Genomic DNA, 18,814 nt, shown 5'->3' on the forward strand with positions numbered 1-18,814 from the left:
TTTTAACTTTCGCCAGCTTTCATATTATGTTTGAAAGCGACAGAATTACAGCACTCTTAATGTAAAGTTATGATATAAATATGATTTTGTTTCAACAGAAATACCCATTGTTTAGAAATTTTTGCATGACTCTGAGAAATTTGAATGACTCTCAGACACTCCAGAGTTTTTGGAGCATTCTGGTTTCCCAACAGTATTTATATCCTGACACATGTGTATTGATTACATACCTGCATCAGGAAATGAAACGTTATCAATTTGAAACACAAATCCACCACAGAAATGTTATGTTTCTGCTCAACACCTACAAAATTGCCATTTCATATAATTTGAGTGACAGTATAACGACAAATGCCAGGTGGGTTAGGGTTAGGGTAGGTTTGTGATGTGAGAAATCAAAGGCAAGCCAGCAAGTTAGAATCAACCAAACTTTAATAAAATGCAAAGATATCTTCGGAGATCCAAACAGAAAAAATGCATAGAAGAGCTCAGTCAGATCTGGAATACATTCTGATTACCTGCATTTATATAGATTTAAGCCACACTTAAACTGCACAACAATATTACGGCACCGCCTGCTCCCATAACTAATGATTTTGGTTACTTTCAACAGTTTCAGTTATGAATCCTAATTCTTGGCTCGGTCAACTTGACCAGGACAGGAATGTGAGCACATAATATCCCACAAACAGCAGAGCTGTGCTGTGATATTATTGTAGCAGATCATAATCAGTTAGTTAATATAAGCTTCAATACCTGCTGATTAACATATTGTAATAAAAGTCTAAATATAATCCCACAACATGCATTGGTTGCTTTATCACCAGACCATTATTTTCTCTTCGCACAATCAGTGACTCATGATGCATGCAGCATTTTAATAAAAATAAAGTTAAAAAGACAAAACTAAATATTGTAGGTCCAAATAGGCTCTTAGAGAGTTGTCTTATTAAAAAACAAAATGTGCTCAATTAGTTAACTTTTTTTTATAAAATGTTCTCAGTTTTTCTGATCTGAAAATATTTTAATTCAACAAGAACAACTGTACCTAGTGAAAGGATATGAACATCTGCTTTTGAGTGAAAAATTGCTGGATATTTGTGGCCTTACTATGAAATTAACTATAGAGCAAAATAAAAAGGCTAATAAAGATAAATACCGTTTAACCTAACATTGAACACAAAAAAGAAATACATTTGTTTTTGAATATCTCTTGCTAAAAAAATACATATTCATTAGCATTGCTACACTTTGAGCCATCTTCTGATAAACTTCTCAATCTCTTGAGCTTTGTGGCATGATGATGATGATCTTGGACTTTTTCAATTAGGAAAAATCTTCATCTTTGCAGTGCAGTCAGAAAATCAGGACCCACGTGTAACAGAATACTTGTAACATTGAATAAGTGCAGCTGTGAAAAGAAATGCATTTATATAACTTTATTATAAATACTTGCATCCTTAACTCCTGAAAAAGCGTTAATAGTAATATCTGGAAACTTTACCTAATTTACAGCATCCTTTGGGTTTCTCTTCAGTTCATCATATAGTTTCTCCACTATTCCAAGCTCAGTTGAAACATCTAAGTATTTTTAAATAGACATTTATTATCTTAGAAACCCACATATATACAGATTGATAAAAAATAGAGGTTGGCTGATTCACCTGGAATGGAGTGGTCGTCAGTCCTGAATGAGAGCTCCAAACATTCCTCCATGGTACTTTTCACCGATTCCACGATATCGTCCTTAAGTCAGCAAAATTGTTTAGCAAAGTAATTGTTACAATTTGAGTGCATGGCTAAAATTGGCATGAAATCCCTCTTTAAATAATATTTTAAACAAACCTCCAAGCTCTTGAGTTCAGTCAACATAACATCTTTAGCCTTGTCAAACATGGTGTCCTTTGATTTTTTGACATGGGTTTCAATTGTTTCCCTTATGTTGTTCAATGTGCCAGCTTTTGAAAAACCAGCAGCCTCTGTAGCCACAAGATCCCCACCACACCAAAGAAAAAAAAAGCAATAGCAAAAAACTAGGTTAAATATTTGTGCAATTATAAACATGAGGCATTTTAATGAAAAGTTTTACGTCATATTAATGTCCGTACTCTTGTAGCATGGTTTCATGCTTTCCTCAATTGTTTTTGTCAAACTGTTGTACACTGTTTTCTTGCGATCACGAATCACTTTGTTCAACTCTGACTGAATCTTTTCTTCCTAAGAAAATCAGAAAAAAGAATATTTTTATTACACAGGAGTATTTTACATAGTTTTAATTACTCAATTTCTTTTGGTTATCATTAAATCTCTTAAAAACAAACATTTTTGATTAAATTTTACAGATATTCATCTAAGCTAATTTAATATTTAAATAAGCTAAACATTGAGCATTCAGCTTTAGCTTACCTCTGTCTTCAGAAAGTTCAGCAGCAGGTCCACACCACTGTATTTACTTTTTAGCTTTTCAGTGTCAAGTGAAAACTTGTTGATCACACCATTGAATGGGCCATTTTTTCCTTTAGTTCTGAAACATTTGACAGATTGTAATAATTTAAGTGTATTGAACTAAATAATCTAGACATTTGAAGGAACTACTTTTATGGTAGCATCTCAATGCACATAAGTTCTTACGGGAAGGTCTTTCTGAATTCCTCATCAATGCTATTAGCCAAGGGTGACGTAAGCTTCATGTTTAAATTAATTGCCTGCTTCTTTCTGGGTTTGTAGATCCCACGATTTTGGACGACACATTGCAATGTCGGCCAGAAGGCACGGCCGGACCGCTGACAAAAAAAAACAAAACAAAACAAAAAAAAAAACAAACAAACTAAGTATTTCAATCACAAATAGCGGAAAATAAATAGCTTTTTATGTTTACTGTCACAATCCGTACTCGAGGATACAGGACAGTCTTCAAAGTTTTTTCACAGCAACTTTTGCTTTTTTCAACACCTTCATTCAAACATTTTTCAAAATCTGAGTACGTCTCATCCAGTGATTTTTTGATTAGTTCAAGCTGAGAGTTTTTGTTTTTCTCAAGTTCATCATAGACATCTTCAGTTTTGCCAACCTAAAGCAAGGAAACAAAAAACAATAGTTATTCCAGTTAAAAACATTAAGGTTATCATTTTAATAAATGTTCGTTCTCATGAACATCCTCAGACTCTCCCATGGTGACTGGCGTTCAAAAAACTCTGCTTTTGAGAATGGATGGACAGCCTTTCTTGTGGACAATGTTCCCCCTCAAGTGTCAAGTTTCACACTTCCATGATGCAATAGTGTTTAAGTTTAAAAATATCACACGTTCATTGTCTGTGTCCAAAGGGTCAGCAATCATCCAGTTTGAGGAAGTTTGGCAGTTTAGCGCTTTCATTTTTTTAAATATGCAATTTCTCCTGAAATCTTACTTTCAGAAAATATTAGTGCCATAATGAGGAGTTTTCTTCTGCAGCCTTACCATTCCTCTTAAACTGGTCCCTTGAATTAAAGCAAGAATCCCATAAGCTCCAGAAACATAGTTTAACGTCTCTGAGTGACAGTCATTCAGATCTTGCAAAACTTTCTGAAGCTTGGGTATTTCTGTAGAAACAAAATCATATTTATATCATGACTTTACATTAAGATTGCTGTAATTCTGTAGTTTTCAAACATAATGTGAAAGCTGGCAATGGTCATTGATATACTTCATTTATGCACACAAGAAAACAAATTCCAAGTTGAAAAAGTCTATTTGATGCCAAAAGTTCAAAGGTTTCACACCAGCACCAAAATGACTCCTTCACACCTAAAAACTTGTCAGTGAATTAAGATTCTTTCATTAGTTTATAACTTGTTAAATTTGTCATACCTTGTGTGCAACCTCTATTAATGAGAATGGTGCTACATGTGTTTCAGCGCCTACATTTGGATTTAATTGGTATTAAATCAGATTTTCAAGAGGATGGAACATACCAGAGTGTTCTTTCAGTTCTCCTACCAGAAACTCCTTAGAGCTCACTGTGAACACTTCAAAATTATCTTCACTGAAGTGTTTCTGTAGAAAATTGATTGATTATTAAGTTTTGTTCTAGATATGGACAATGTTTTATTTTCTATAAACTTGGCTCACCTTCACATTGTCTAGCTTGTTGAATTCCTCTTTGACTGCTACCTTGGTCTTCATGTTTCTGTCAAGTATGAGGTTCAGACGGTCCTCTGTTGTGCTGAAAGATAAAATATTATTGTATGGAAATGGACATGTACATGGACATTTAAGTTTGGGAACTTCAATACAGAGACACATGGGACAAACAACTATGTGTGCACACTAACACTCTAAGAGCAGTTTGGAGAAACTAATTTCACCTAACAGTCATGTTTTGGGGTGGTGGGAGGATGCCAGAGTTCCCAGAGAGAACCCACACACACACAGGCAAACTCCATACATAAAGTACCCCAGGTCAAACTCTGGACCTTCTTGCTACAAGGCAAAAGCGCAAATATGAAACTTTATTGTGGTCAATTTTAGCAACTTTCTTTCTTCACTTACTGTTGTCGAAAATCTTCAAAAACGTCAGACTTGGTGCAGATAAAGTGAATGTTCTGGCACTCGCCACCATTTCCCATGAGACTAGCAGTACTTTTCAGAATCTGCCAGCTTTCTATTTCCGATGCTGATCGGGTGAGATCAGCCACAATCCAAACGGTGGAACATTTTCCAACAATCTGAAATTTCACATATTGTTTAATTGCAAGTAGTTTTTAAGTAAAGTGCTAACATGTTACAAGTTTCACTCATCACAATTTTCTACAAAAATTTACCTCCTTCCACATTTGATCTCTGCTCTTGTTACGGTCTCCATTTCCAGGAAGGTCCACCAGAGTAACATGCTGAAGAAGAGGAATGTTTGGCACTTTGACAGTCACACACTTCACTAAAGGCCAATACAACCTCTTAAGCTTTTTGCCTTCTCCTTGTTTTGGATCATTTTTTGTGTACTTAGCAATTCCTTCAGAGAGCATTTCAGCCTGACAAAAAAAAACAAAAAAACATGATGGTTATGATTTCTTTGCAAAAGAAAACAAACTGAACAAACCATATTTGTTCAGTTTGGTTTCTTGTGTGTAACACACACTGCATACTCAAATAATTTGACTGAGAATCACCAAATGTCTTGTGGGAATTTGGTTGTGCAATCAACATGTGTTTAGTGCATCTGGAGAAGGATAACAATCCCTGGAGAATTTTGTGGAGGATCTTATGTGGGTAGGTGTAAAATTTTATGTGCTCAAAGCAAGAACCCTGCTTGCCACCTTGGCATGGTGTCAAAAATGTTCCCCAATGTATGTTGGACTACACCAGGACTGCCACTTGTCTTCATTTGAGATTTTCTTGGACAAGATCTGAAGGCATAATCATGAAGTGGTTATTAAGGTTATTAAGGTTCCCAGTTTGGGAACATACATAAAGCTCTTGCTTTATGTATGTTCCGACTATCTCATGGTAACTTGCAGTGTCGTCACTCTGTCCATATGCATGATGCACTGTGCATAGGACTCCAAGTGCCTGGGTTCTCCATATGTTTAATTTGTGAAAAATTATCATAGAAATAAAAAATAATATATTAGGCTATATGGGAAATAAAAAGAGACTATTATTTTTATTTAATATATTATATTTGATAGTACTAAGATCTATTATATATTCATATGAAACACAGCATTACAAGCAGAATATATCTCCCTTACTGAGTGAAAGGTCAAGGTTTTTGTTTTGGATTCAAGAAACTCTGGGATCTCTCTGAAGTTTTTGGGATCCATAAATTCATCTGGTTTTGTTTGTTTCCTGTCCTTCCCATAAAGTGCTGACAACTTGTTTTCATAATCATCATCTTCATTATCATCACTATCATCTTGACAACCATCTTCATCATCGTTTTCTTGATCCATATGATCACAAAGATATTGCCACATTGACCACACCTCATCTTGCCATTCCTACAAAAGCAGAAACAATATTTGTTCAGTTTGGTTTGGCTTTTGTTTAACCAAAGATGTTTGAGTATGCAATGTTTGAGTATGCAATAAACATGAAGCTTACGTCACCCTTTGCTAATAGCATTGATGAGGAATTCAGAAAGACCTTCCCGTAAGAACTTATGTACATTGAGATGCTACCATAAAAGTAGTTCCTTCAAATGTCTAGATTATTTAGTTCAATACACTTAAATTATTACACACACTGCATACTCAAATAAGGATAAATCCTTTTTTTATAGTCCTGTTTACCTCTTTAGTGATAAATTCAATCTCTGCCTCATATTTGTCTCCCATGTTTGCTTCGACTTTAATCATGACTGAGGTACAAGCGTTGAGATCTCCAATGGGCAGAAGGTTTGCTTGACCAATAACAGCATTAATCAAAGAACTCTTTCCAGCTCCAGTTTTACCAAAGACACCAACCATCTCCCTCTTGTCTATGCTCAGTTTAGTGATTTCATTCCTGTTAAGAGCAAAAATAAATTTTAGATGCCAGTATGATATAGAACAATAATAAATCTAAAGATGACATATTAGTAAAAGTTAATACATTATGTATGTGACATTAAATCAATTCTGAATACATGTTAATATACACTGCTCAAAAAAATAAAGGGAACACTCAAATAACACATCCTAGATCTGAATGAATGAAATATTCTCATTGAATACTTTGTTCTGTACAAAGTTGAATGTGCTGACAACAAAATCACACAAAAATCATCAATGAAAATCAAATTATTATTATTAACCAATGGAGGCCTGGATTTGGAGCCACACACAAAATTAAAGTGAAATGTTCCCTTTATTTTTTTGAGCAGTATATTTAGCTTCCTTCATTGGTTGTGTGCTTCAGCGACTGGAAGTATCTCTTCTAAATGTATCCACATTATGTATAGATATTAATCTGTACTGACTTCCATGTCTATTTAGATTCTCATTTGCAATAAAATTCAGTCATTCTTGTCATTACAAGTTCTTACATAACTAAGCCTATAGTGTGTCACTATGCAGTGAAGCATGATAGGCTTCCTGTTCCCCCACTATGAGCTGAGGACTCTCAAAATAACAATATTTTATTTATTTCAGCTATTTGTGATGACTCAAGACGGTGACAACTTAGTTGCATGTTTAATCCTAGTCTGTTTTATGTCCATGCAGATGTTTGTATATATAAATAATTATTTTTACACCATTTGCCAATATGTGGCTCTACGAAAAACTTTTCAAAATATTTGTGTTAGTTTTGCCGCTTAGGCCACTCAAGTTCAAGAAATTACACAGTCTACATCTTTTAGAGTTCTAGTTATGGTTAACTCATAATAACTAATAATTAAAATGCAAGCCTGTTTGGAAACCGTTTTGTGAGATTGCTGCATGAACAAAAGAAAGATACTTACTTCAGGAAATTATTGAGCTTGTTGTTGTCCTGTTGGAACAGTTTGCTATGGATGTGCACCATTATCTTTTTAACATCAGACAATATCCTTGCTTCTGTCATTAAAAATAAACATTAGCAGGGTTATAAATCCTCTGCCATTGCTCTTGTTTTACCAAAGATGTTCTGTGTTTGGTTTAACATGTGTGCTATTGTCTTTGTGGCTAAGGAAGAAAATGAATGTTGCAATACCTGAAAATGGCACTGCTCCACAATGTTGCTTTGCTGCTGGTTTCTCTGCACTGGACTCAAACTCAGGTTCCAGCTTTATCTTTGCTAGTTAGAAAAATACATTGTATTTGGGTTTACTTATCAAGTTGTCTTATTAAAAATTACTGTATAAATTGATAGTATTGTTACTGACCTGTACCACTTGTTGAAGCTGAAAACTAAGAGAAAAAAACTGATATTTGACTAAATCCAAGATTTTATTGACTTCAATAAATATTCATTTCTCTCAAAAAGATGAAAAAATACACATTTGTTTGTATTCCAATAAAATAAATATAGATTAATGTTGGAAAAATGAATAAAAAAGTCTCACTGTTCTTACTTCATTCAAGTAGCTCAAGGTTTCCATCTCCTATTCACAAAGCAAGCAAAACCATCGTGTTAGGAAATAAAGCAAAGCAAAACCATAGATTTAATATGTACTATCTCACAAAATATCAAACAAAAAACTTACTTCTGAAGGGACAAACTCTGTCTCCTGGTTTTGCTTGTGTTGTTGCTGTGAAGCATATTTGTACAAACCAGAAAACAGTTAGTGTGAAAAGTTATATTCTCAATACTGTTGATTGTGTGTAATCTCATATAGCCGAAGCATTTGCATTAACTTTTGAGTGTTAGCTTTTACCCTCAAAGACTTGAGTCTCCTCTTGAATCGAACCCTTGGTCCAACTTTTGGAATCAAGTCCTTGATGTCTTCATCTTCCAGTCCAAAGAAGCTTTCAGTGTCGATTTCTTGATCTGTAATAAAATATATTGTCATTAATTACTAATAAGAACATTGTTCTAAAGAGAAACCTTGTCTAACATAAATAATAAACACATTGATTAAAACACCATGCAGGTGATGATGCGCAACTTCTGTTTAACTGCTAAGAATCAACAGGTGAAAGACTAACATGTGTGCTGTACTTATTTTAACTATTTACTGGTTGTTACACTTCCTTTTATTTACTGTAGCTTATCAAATTAAAAATGAAAAACAGCAGTGACATTTGTAACATGGATGTCTTTTTGACTAGATCAGACATTATGAATAAATTACAGTGCTTGCAACAAGAACACAAATGCTTTACCTTTAAATCTGTATATCCAGGCACTTAGTCTCCATTGACGTAGTTTGTCACGAACAAAATCATCCATGATGAAAAAGAGAAGCTGCAATATAGTCAGGGTTTCACATTACATTAGGTACTGTAGAGAATAACATCATTAACTTCTGGCTCGTTATATTCTCTTGTGCTCCCGGATTCATTGATTCCATGCGTGGAAGCAAAAGCCATAGAGATGACAGTTAACGCTCCACGTCATACATTTTCAGAGTTTATTCTAACACTTAAAAGTATAAAATCACATTGACAACACAGATACTTCAAACACACTAAAACAGACATTCATTTACCTGAGACAAATAGAAAGGAAGAAAGAAAGAAAGAAAGAAAGAAAGAAAGAAAGAAAGAAAGAAAGAAAGAAAGAAAGAAAGAAAGAAAGAAGGAAAGAAATAAAGAAAGGAAGAAAGAAAGAAGGAGAAAAACGTCTTTGGAGAGTTGCAAAAGCAAATCTAGTTTGTTCCTCATGTAACCGGTGTATACTAGAAGTGTTCTTTACTAATAATCTAGTGTTATACAGTCGGTTAACCTTGATGTGTTCTGCGTTGTGTTCAGATGAAGAAGGGAGTCAGACCACTGGAGTTTCTGGTTGATCTTTAATGTTGGCAGAGGCCTGCCCAAATAGAAATACAAAAAGTCCTTTAACATGCATTTCTTGCGCTTCCATGCACAGGAGTCGGAATTCCCCTCTTCTCAGGCAGCCTAGCGCCAACTCAGGGTACCGTAGTATTGTTCCAAGAAATAAATTCACAATAATACAAAAAAAATAAAAATAAAGTAAAAATAAAGGAAACTCTGAGATCATTGCATAACCCAGATGATTTGAGTACTTAATACAACCAGCTTAAACATTGTAGAACAAAAGAACCAAATACGCATACCTGCACAAATAGAAACACAAAAATCCCTTTAACATGCAGCTCTTCCATGGACAGGAGTTGGAATTCTCCAAGCAGATAAGCACATGGAGAAATCATAACAATATCTGCTCTAACATTTACAAAAATAATGTCCTGAACTTGTCAAAAGAAATTTATGTATTAAAACAAACATTCACAGCTGCATGTGCTTTTAATTATTTTATAAATTTCAGAAAACATGAACTTAACCAAGAGCAAAGAAAATTTCCTACCTCTCCTCAGGCAGCCTAGCGCCAACTGAGGGCTGCGCCTCAGGCTAGGCTGCCAAGATGCTCTCTTAAAGTAACAGTACAGGTAGTAGTGTTTGAGGAAAGAAAGAGATTGATCAGGTCTCTTCAATTCCCTAGCTCAATGTCACGCCTGTTACGTAACAACATCTGGCCCATAAGACTCCTGTAATGTAAATAATCCTCATCAAACCAAAACTGAACACTTCCAAATTAAAATCTGTATAGTAAGTACTAAATAGCAGAAATCGTACATAACACATTCACCACACAACTGGAATCAGCGCTTAAGTGTGTGGAATGGGCCAACATGCAAAATGTTAGAACTCTTCGAAAAAGGCCTCTGGACCATAGATTCTATTAGTCTGTTCACTGATTTAACTAATCTAATTCTAATTCATTCAGAAAATGCAGTGCACAAAAGAAACTGAGATCACACAGAGGTAACAGCATCCCAATAATCAGCATTTATTCAAGAGAGATGCATACTATCACCACAAGAGCAGCATATCACAAAACTCAAAGCAGAAACAACATATGAATTTACCTGACAGAGGAAATGGACAAAAAATGGAAACGACAAACAAAAAGTAAAGACATTTTTGGAGAACTGCAAAAGCAAATTTGATTCGTTCCTCTGGCGCCCATACTTTTATTCAAAAGGGGGTTTTCTTTGATTTAATTTATGCAATTAAGGCATGTTGTTTCCCTTGCATGGCTAGTTTCAAATTACTAAGTTGGTACGTCCAAAGCAATTTTATTACCTTCTGAGACTTGTTTAATTTCAGGGCTACGGCGCTTCTCTATCTAGACAAGGGAGACCAAAGGTCATTCAGAGCAAGCTCTTCTCATGCCAGTTTGTGATTTTACTCCTAATTCCTGATTGGAACAAAGCCTCTAGTCTTTTACCAGAGTTTGACCAAAAGATAACCTGTCTTAAACCTATTTTATTTTCCTGTGGGGCAAATTCCTACAAATACAGATCAGTGCAGTAATTTTAAATTGACAGGAAGTCTGCTACGCAAAGTGGTTCAGAACTTCTGCATCCTCTTTAGATCAAAGTGCAGATTTTAAGAATAAAACACTTATAGAATATACCTGAGCATTTTCAATATAAACACATTCATTCTAAACATTTTCCAATTAATATTATGCTAGTTTTGGTTATATGTAACTAAGTGATATTACCGCTTGACCTAGGTTAGAGACTCCAAGTAATTAATATAAAACTACAAATTAGACTACTTTAAGTCATGTTTAAATGGTATTCTACTAATTAAATTGCAATTATTGTTGTTAGTATTATGTGTTGTTTGTCCATAAGTTTTAGTGTTTCTGTTAGGTAAATTGTATTATTATCAACTATTTGTTATACTGTTTTATATGTTGTTAGTTTATGTACTCTTATTTGTTTAGTCATATGTTTTTAGAAATGTTTCTATATTGTTAACCACTCTGCTTCCTTCCTCAGAGGAGGCCTCTCTGAAGAAGAGCAGTGACAGCAGCTCTTCACAGAACGGCCTGCTTTGACCTCTTAGATAGCTATAAAACCATCGCCGTGAAGATTCACAACTTGTCCTGTTTGATCCTGGGTCAGGAACTAGATAAAGCTAGTGCGAGATAAATTGTGTTGTTAGTTAGCGATAATCTTGGCGCTGTGACTGTGTGATGAAGTGTCTTTCCCCCTCCTTTTAGAGTTAAGGCGCTCTCTGTGATTAGGGATCCTAAAGACAATAAAAAGAGAGGGGCAGGCAAATGTGCTTCAGAGCGGTAGGAGATTTGTAACTGAAAGCACATCTCCGTCTGTTCTCCTCGTGAGTATTAAGAATCTAACTTTCTCTTGTCTTTCCTGTGTTATTTGCTGTGTTTAATAGGTGTCAACTGTGACATAATTTGGTCCTTCGAGCCGGATCTCAACATACCGGAAGGATTCCAGCGGGTAAGGCAGATGCCAGTAGAGACCGTGCACGGCAAGCTTCCTAGTGGAAGCTTTTCAGAACCTGTTCAAGGGCTGACACTCTGCCTGCCTGCTGGGATCTGAAGGTTGACGAGACTCCAAGGAAAGGCAACAGGGGTGAGTGATTCTTGGTTAAAAGTGGCGAGTGACTGGGGGTCATTGCGCGTATATAAAACCCTGTAAATTCTAGACTCTAACAGGTAACTAATTAATGCACAAAATCCGCGTAGGACAGCGAAAGTCCTAGCGCAAAATTTTCGCGAAACAGGCGGACGGAGCCTGGTGCTGCAAGGTTGGAGACCTTGTCCTGTTAGGCTGCGGGGCCTGGCTAATACCCGTGTTAACGGACTGCGGAGTCCGGCGATGACAGGCGCTTAATTTCCGTGACAATAAGTGTGAAAGTGCGAGTGATTGGAGGTTTAAATACCACTCGGTATTTTACCTCATATAAAACAGTAGGGTTGTAAGCAGCAAACCTCTTGTGGATGCAAAGGCAAGATTCTCCCACTTGAAAGAGTTGAAGTGGAGAATACCACAACAAGGTATTTTTAATTGCTGGCCTACTGAAACAAACTCCAGTTCATAGGACTCCCTAGGAGTCAACGAACCTGGACCAAATTTAAATAAATACATTTTTGAAGCTAAAATAGCAAATCAAAGGAAAATAAATTCATAATTTTTCAAATTAAAATTGCAAGTACTTTAAATGATGGGAAACACGAATTTTTGTAATTCCTCACTCGCTGAGGGTCCCGAAGGGGATGAGAAGTACATGCTGTCCAGATTTCCTGGTAGCACTGTATACATGACAAAATGGAAGAAGAAATATGGAGTAGAGTGGAAATTAAAATTTGAACAATGGAAAATTGTAGTGAAAACTTTGGAGAACAGCGTAATGGGAAAAAGAGGAAGAAAAAAAAGGCGAAAAAGGAGGAGGAGTTGAGTAGTGCTAGATTATGGTTAAAAGAATCCGAGAACTTATTTGTAAGAATGAAAGAAAGCACACGGAATGCTGTAACGGTGCAGGGAGCACAAGCTCATGCAGCCAGCCCTGGGGCAGACGGAGCTGCACTGCAGCAGCTCCGTCTACCCCAGTATCAGCCACTGCAATCCCAGCAGCACGACTGTACCCCTCACTAGACGAAGGGGCACAAGACTTATATGGTTTCAGACCCTGGACCTTAGAAGAAGAAGCCAGGAAGGCTGTGGAAGGAATAACACCTGCAGCAGAGGATCCCAATATATGGGTAGAAGACATGACTAGCCTAATTCATTCCTATAGATTAAATGGGATAGAAGCAGGGGAAGCTGCAATGCTCTCACTAGGGAAAGACTGGGCAAAAGTAAGAGGGAATTATACGGGAAAAATAACTGATCAAAATGGTCGATTAGGCCCAATAAAATACCCTATAGGAGCTAATCCAGAACTGAGTGAAGCATTCAAAGCACAATGGGATCCATTATGTCAAAGAGTCAAAAGAAATTTTCGCAAAAAAGCAAATTACCGCCACTTGGCAGGGATAAAACAAATAGCTGGAGAAAAAGTAGATGATTTCCGTTTGCGTTTTGAAAAAGAGTTTAAAATGCATAGTGGGATAACTTTTAATGAAGATGACACAAGTGCATATCAGCAGCAACTGAAAAATGCTTTGCTGACGGGCGAAATTGGGGGATGGATAAGAAAACACCTGGTTGAAATTGAAACTGTCCCTGTCTCACAATTAACCACGTGGGCAATTCATGCTGAAAAAATCCTTGAAAAACCTAACCAAGGATCGGATATTTTTCAGCTGGGTGAATTTGGAAGTTTAGGAACCTCTGCCTTTTTCAACGGCCCGATGAAAGGCCGCAGAAAAAGCAGAGACAGAGGAGGTCGCACTAGGCGACGAACCAAAAATGATACCCCACAAAATCCACGCTGTCCAAATGGCTGCTGGATTTGTGGCGGTACTGGCCACTGGGCAAAAAACTGCCCTTCAAAGATTGCTGCACAGGACAAGAGGAGGGGTGGTGGAGTGAGGAGACCTCAAACAGGAGTAATCCTCAGCATGATCAGAGTTTATCACACCCCAGAAAGACAAACCACCAGAGCAAATTGATGAAATGGTGGACATATGTGCAGCTTGGGATACGTTAAGTAGAATCATAAAAGAAATTGAATTTCTGTGCGATACCGGTGCAAAAAATAAAAAAATAAATACATAAATAAAAATAAAAAAAATATATATATATATTTTAACGTTACCAAAATTAGGTTTAAACCTCACAAGTGACAAATAATTAATTTTAAGAAATACTACTGTGGAAATAGATTATACACCTCTAGATACTGAAAATAATTGGTATTTGAATTTAACTCGAATTTAATTTAGAGTTATAAAGAATCTCAAAATTGATTGAAATTGGTTTGGTTTTTGTGTGATTTTTATTGATGCTTTTATGAATGACAAATTAATTCTATAAAGACAAACTGTGCTAAAGAATTGAGTAACGGATGAAATTATTGACTATTTAATATAAAATCTAAAAAAACTTACGTTGTTACCTCGTCTGAAATGTAAGGTTAAGTGAAACTATGAAACTTTATGCAAACCTGGTGGATGAAATTAGTTACTCTAAAAATGATTATGAGTAAAAGCAATACTTTCTAGACTTCAGTCTACAAGATTTTAATCTGGATTTGAATGATGGTCATTAAATTATAAAGGACAAATTTTGAATTGACGGATTTCAGATTTGATTTAAATTAAATATGGTCATTTTTTTTAGCTAAACAGAAATAAAATAGAAATGTTTCACGTTGCTGAACTTAACAAAAGATCTTCAGTAATTATTAATTGTGACACATGGGCAATGCCATGTGTAAAAAGGGGGATATCACATACCAGATTGCCCCAAGGCTATTGTGAAAGCCTACAATTTTTGCACAAGTTATGAGTGCGAGCATGTCGACATTTCAACCTCCAAGAGGGAGCCAAATTTTATTATATGTTGATGATGTTTTATTAGCGTCTCCGGACAGGGAAACCTGTCTGCAAGACACTTTGGCGCTTCTGACACATTTATTTGAAGAGGGTCATAAGGTCAATAAAAATAAACTACAGCTATGCAAGACAAAAGTAAACTATCTGGGTCATAATTTGGGTGCAGAGGGGCGTACCATCATGGAGGATAGAAAATCAGCGATTCTCCAAGTGCCAAAACCACAAACAATAAAAAAACAAACACATGATGTCATTTTTAGGTTTGACCAATTACTGTCGAAGTTGGGTGCCTAATTATGCGGAAATTGTGGCACCTTTAAACAAATTAATGTATAGTGAAGATCTCAAAATGTCCTCTCCATTGAAATGGTCAGCCGTAGAGGACGAGGCATTTTGCAGAATAAAGCAGGCCCTTGTGTCAACCTCTGCCCTAGCTTTACCAAATTATCAAAAACCTTTTGTTCAGATGGTGGACTGCAAAGGTCATTTCATGACCTCGGTACTGGCACAACAACATGGTGATAAAATGAGACCGGTCGCATATTACTCCTCTAAACTAGATAGTGTGCGTTGCCTCACTGTGTGAGGGCTGTTATTGCTGCTTCCATGGCTGTTGAAGTTAGCGCTTCTATTGTACTATTCCATCCATTAACGCTAAAAGTACCACACGCGGTATCAGCACTATTAGTGCAGATAAACCTTTTTAACAAAACAAACAGCTAGAAGAAGAAGCAATTTAAAAGATCTACCATTAGACAGAGGTGAAACACTTTTTGTAGATGGTTCCTCGAAAAAAGATGAACTAGGGAAAACTCAAACTTGGTATGCAGTGGTAACTGATAAGACAATGCTAAAAGCTGAAAAGCTCCCTTCACATTACTCAGCCCAAGCTGCAGAATTAATCGCATTTACCACAGCTTGCAAACTTATGAAAGATAAAACAGTAACGATTTATACTGACAGTCAGTATGCGTTTGCAACTGTTCATACTTTTGCACAATATTGGCAACATAGAGGTATGATATCATCAACAGGAAAACCAGTGACACATGCAGAATTGTTAAAAGAATTACTTGAAGCTGTACAACTCCCAAAGCAACTAGCAATCTGCAAATGTGCGGCACACACTGCAGGGACAAAGTGTTCCTGGGGAATGCGTTCGCTGATAAGATGGCAAAACAAGCAGCGGCAGGAACAGTAACAGTGTTACGTTTAGAAGAAAACTCAATCCTATGATCAAAAGTTCTACGTGAAATGCAACAAGCGAGTCCACAAAATGAAAAAGACTTATGGAAAAAGAAAGGAGCAACAATAATGGATGATATCTACAAAAGCTCTGAAAATAAACCTATTTTACCAAAAAATCTATATAAATGGGCTGCAGTATCGAGCCATGGTGTGTCGCATGTCTCGACAGGGGGAATGGTCGGACAAGGACATCAGTCTTATACTACGTACAGGGTTGGTGGAAAGAACAAATGGTACTGTGAAAAGCAGACTAAAAAGTGTATTGGAGGAACTGGTAGGCCCATGTTTAGACTTGGTAAAATTATACATTAACATTACAAGTACATCAAAACTTACACCTTTTAAACATTATTTGGAAGGCTGTATAGATTGCCACAGTTTAATAATCAATGGTAAATAGATGAAGAAGCTACTTAAGCTGATTATATGAGAAGCCAATTTAGAAAAACAAAAACAATTTATTTTTGCCTATACTCTCATCTCGGCGTATTCTCCTAAGTGCGACGGGCCGTACCAGGTGTTGCTGACTACTCCCACAGCTGTAAAAATAGCAGAAAGGTCAACTTGGGTTCACCTGTCACATTGCAAAAAGGTCATTTCAGCTCAAAAAAAAAAAAAAAGGTAAGTTCCGGAGGCTCACTGACCTACAGGGCAAAGGCCAGCGTACAAAGGGGGCCAAACCGAATAGTTTGACCGTCTCAAAACTGGTGAAGATTGTCCACAACCCTGGAGCATCCTTAGGAGCCGAACGAATTTACACATTACTGAAATGGCGAATAAAAATATTGTTTTTATTTTATGTTTTCATCCTGGACTAAATAGTAACTGGTTATTAAAGGTAGAGCAGGCTGCTAAATTAGTCAAGCAAGTTTGTAAAGTATGTATGGAACTAAGACTTTTACTATGTGTAACCCCAGCAAACAGTAGAAAGCAACGCTTATTGGAAGTGATGAGTAAAAGTAATCCTAATAGCACCTGCAGGATTTATGATTCAATATTTATTCTTATTATAGCTGATGAAAAAAAACATTTTCTTTAGGGTAAAAGACATAGCTATAGGAAATTTCACATGCATCAACATAACAGAAAGTGGGAAGAGATTAGGAAATCTTTCTGATACAATGTGTACTACCATCTTCTCTGTAAACACTGATTTTAACCTTGTCTCTCGTGCAGATGTCTGGTGGTGGAGCGATTATGACAGGCTTTTTGATAAGTTACCCTGAAAGGTTACGGGTTTCTGTGCTCTAGTTTCTTTATTGCCTGTATCTGTTTATCCTATGTCAGAAACCGATCTAACACATGTTCTGTCTTACCATTTCCAGAAACGAGAGCTGTCATGGGAACGTAATGAGTCTACATACATCCATGCCATCCGAGTCCCTCACCAATTTTGACCGATCAGGTTTTGAATCTACAATTTGTTGGTGGTGTACTGTAAACAGGGGCATAGACGGGATCAATTTCATTCATTACAACGTGCCAAACTAGGTAACTGGACACAGGCTGAGTTCGAGGCGGTTCATGAGCAGCTGGCCGCTACTTCACTGATGGCTTTTCAAAACTGTATAGCTCTTGACATATTGCTAGCTGAGAAAAGGGTGGGTGTGTGTTATCTTTGGAGAAAGATGTTGTATATACCTGCCAACCAACGCAGCAGCCGATGGGAGCCTGGCGGAGGCCATTACGGGGCACCGAACCCTGAATGGCAAAATGAAGGAAGCCTCTGGAGCAAACACCTCTATGTGGGATGCATGGTTGGAGGTTGTTGGAAGATACCGAACCCTTGTGTCCTCTGCTTTAGTATCGGTGGCAGTCTTTGCTGCCATTCTAACCTTGTGTGAATGCCGTTGTACTTTTTGCCTGCGTTCTTTGTTTAACCGTATCATCACCACAGCAATTTTGCCCATGGAGGACCGGATGGCACAGATGTATCCTTTGTTGGCAAAACAAGCTGAGTCTGAAACAGAATCCTCTGCTGAGGATTCCCCTCACATGTATTTAGATCCTAGTTTTTGAACTGAGTACAACCCTTGAGTGTAAAAAATATTTGCGTTCTTAAAAATGAACTCTCCGCTGAAAATCGTTTGAAGTGGCTGTTTATAAGGGTTGTGAGACTTAGAACAAATATTTGATAAACAGGGGGGAATGTTAGGTAAATTGTATTATCAACTATTTGTTATACTGTTTTATATGTTGTTAGTTTATGTACTCTTATTTGTTTTAGTCATATGTTTTTAGAAATGTTTCTGTATTGTCAATCACTCTGCTTCCTTCCTCAGAGGAGGCCTCTCTGAAGAAGAGCAGTGACAGCAGCTCTTCACAGAACGGCCTGCTTTGACCTCTTAGATAGCTATAAAACCATCGCCGTGAAGATTCACAACTTGTCCTGTTTGATCCTGGGTCAGGAACTAGATAAGCTAGTGCGAGATAAATTGTGTTGTTAGTTAGCGATAATCTTGGCGCTGTGACTGTGTGTGACTTTAGAGTTACAGCGCTCTCTGTAATTAGGGATCCTAAAGACAATAAAAAGAGAGGGGCAGGCAAATGTGCTTCAGAGCGGTAGGAGACTTGTAACTGAAAGCACATCTCCGTCTGTTCTCCTCGCGAGTATTAAGAATCTAACTTTCTCTTGTCTTTCCTGTGTTATTTGCTGTGTTTAATAGGTGTCAACTCTGACAGTTT

General features: G+C 36.8%; 1 protein-coding gene across 1 annotated transcript; it reads right to left on the reverse strand.

Annotated features, from left to right (window-relative positions):
• Positions 1–414: 414 nt before the first annotated feature.
• LOC106929358 (nuclear GTPase SLIP-GC-like) lies at positions 415–17,958 on the reverse strand. Its single transcript, XM_088007889.1, has 26 exons — positions 17,914–17,958; positions 17,771–17,830; positions 16,778–16,865; positions 16,604–16,668; positions 10,705–10,747; positions 8,313–8,425; positions 8,142–8,186; positions 8,010–8,039; positions 7,821–7,845; positions 7,649–7,732; positions 7,419–7,512; positions 6,268–6,481; positions 5,728–5,976; positions 4,801–5,007; positions 4,529–4,704; positions 4,109–4,202; positions 3,952–4,033; positions 3,458–3,579; positions 2,894–3,070; positions 2,632–2,783; positions 2,407–2,524; positions 2,109–2,217; positions 1,846–1,979; positions 1,665–1,746; positions 1,505–1,581; positions 415–1,411 (listed from the first exon to the last, which is right to left on the reverse strand). Exons 1-25 carry the CDS (start codon positions 17,956–17,958, stop codon positions 1,505–1,507), a joined length of 2,685 nt encoding a protein of 894 aa, XP_087864015.1. The 3' UTR covers positions 415–1,411.
• Between the last annotated feature and the right edge of the window lie 856 nt (positions 17,959–18,814).

This window comes from Poecilia mexicana, unplaced genomic scaffold (genome assembly GCF_051168715.1).
Source record: "Poecilia mexicana isolate PSO_F unplaced genomic scaffold, ASM5116871v1 scaffold_8, whole genome shotgun sequence".
Lineage (NCBI taxonomy): Eukaryota > Metazoa > Chordata > Actinopteri > Cyprinodontiformes > Poeciliidae > Poecilia > Poecilia mexicana.

Excerpts from the sequence above, each read along its gene's own strand:
- LOC106929358 (XM_088007889.1), bottom strand. The coding sequence starts at position 17,958 with ATGGCAGCAAAGACTGCCACCGATACTAAAGCAGAGGACACAAGG. Across the intron at positions 5,977-6,267 it reads TTGAATTTATCACTAAAGAG|GAATGGCAAGATGAGGTGTG; the intron begins GTAAACAGGACT and ends CTGCTTTTGTAG. Across the intron at positions 1,980-2,108 it reads CATGAAACCATGCTACAAGA|AGGCTGCTGGTTTTTCAAAA; the intron begins GTACGGACATTA and ends TTGTGGCTACAG.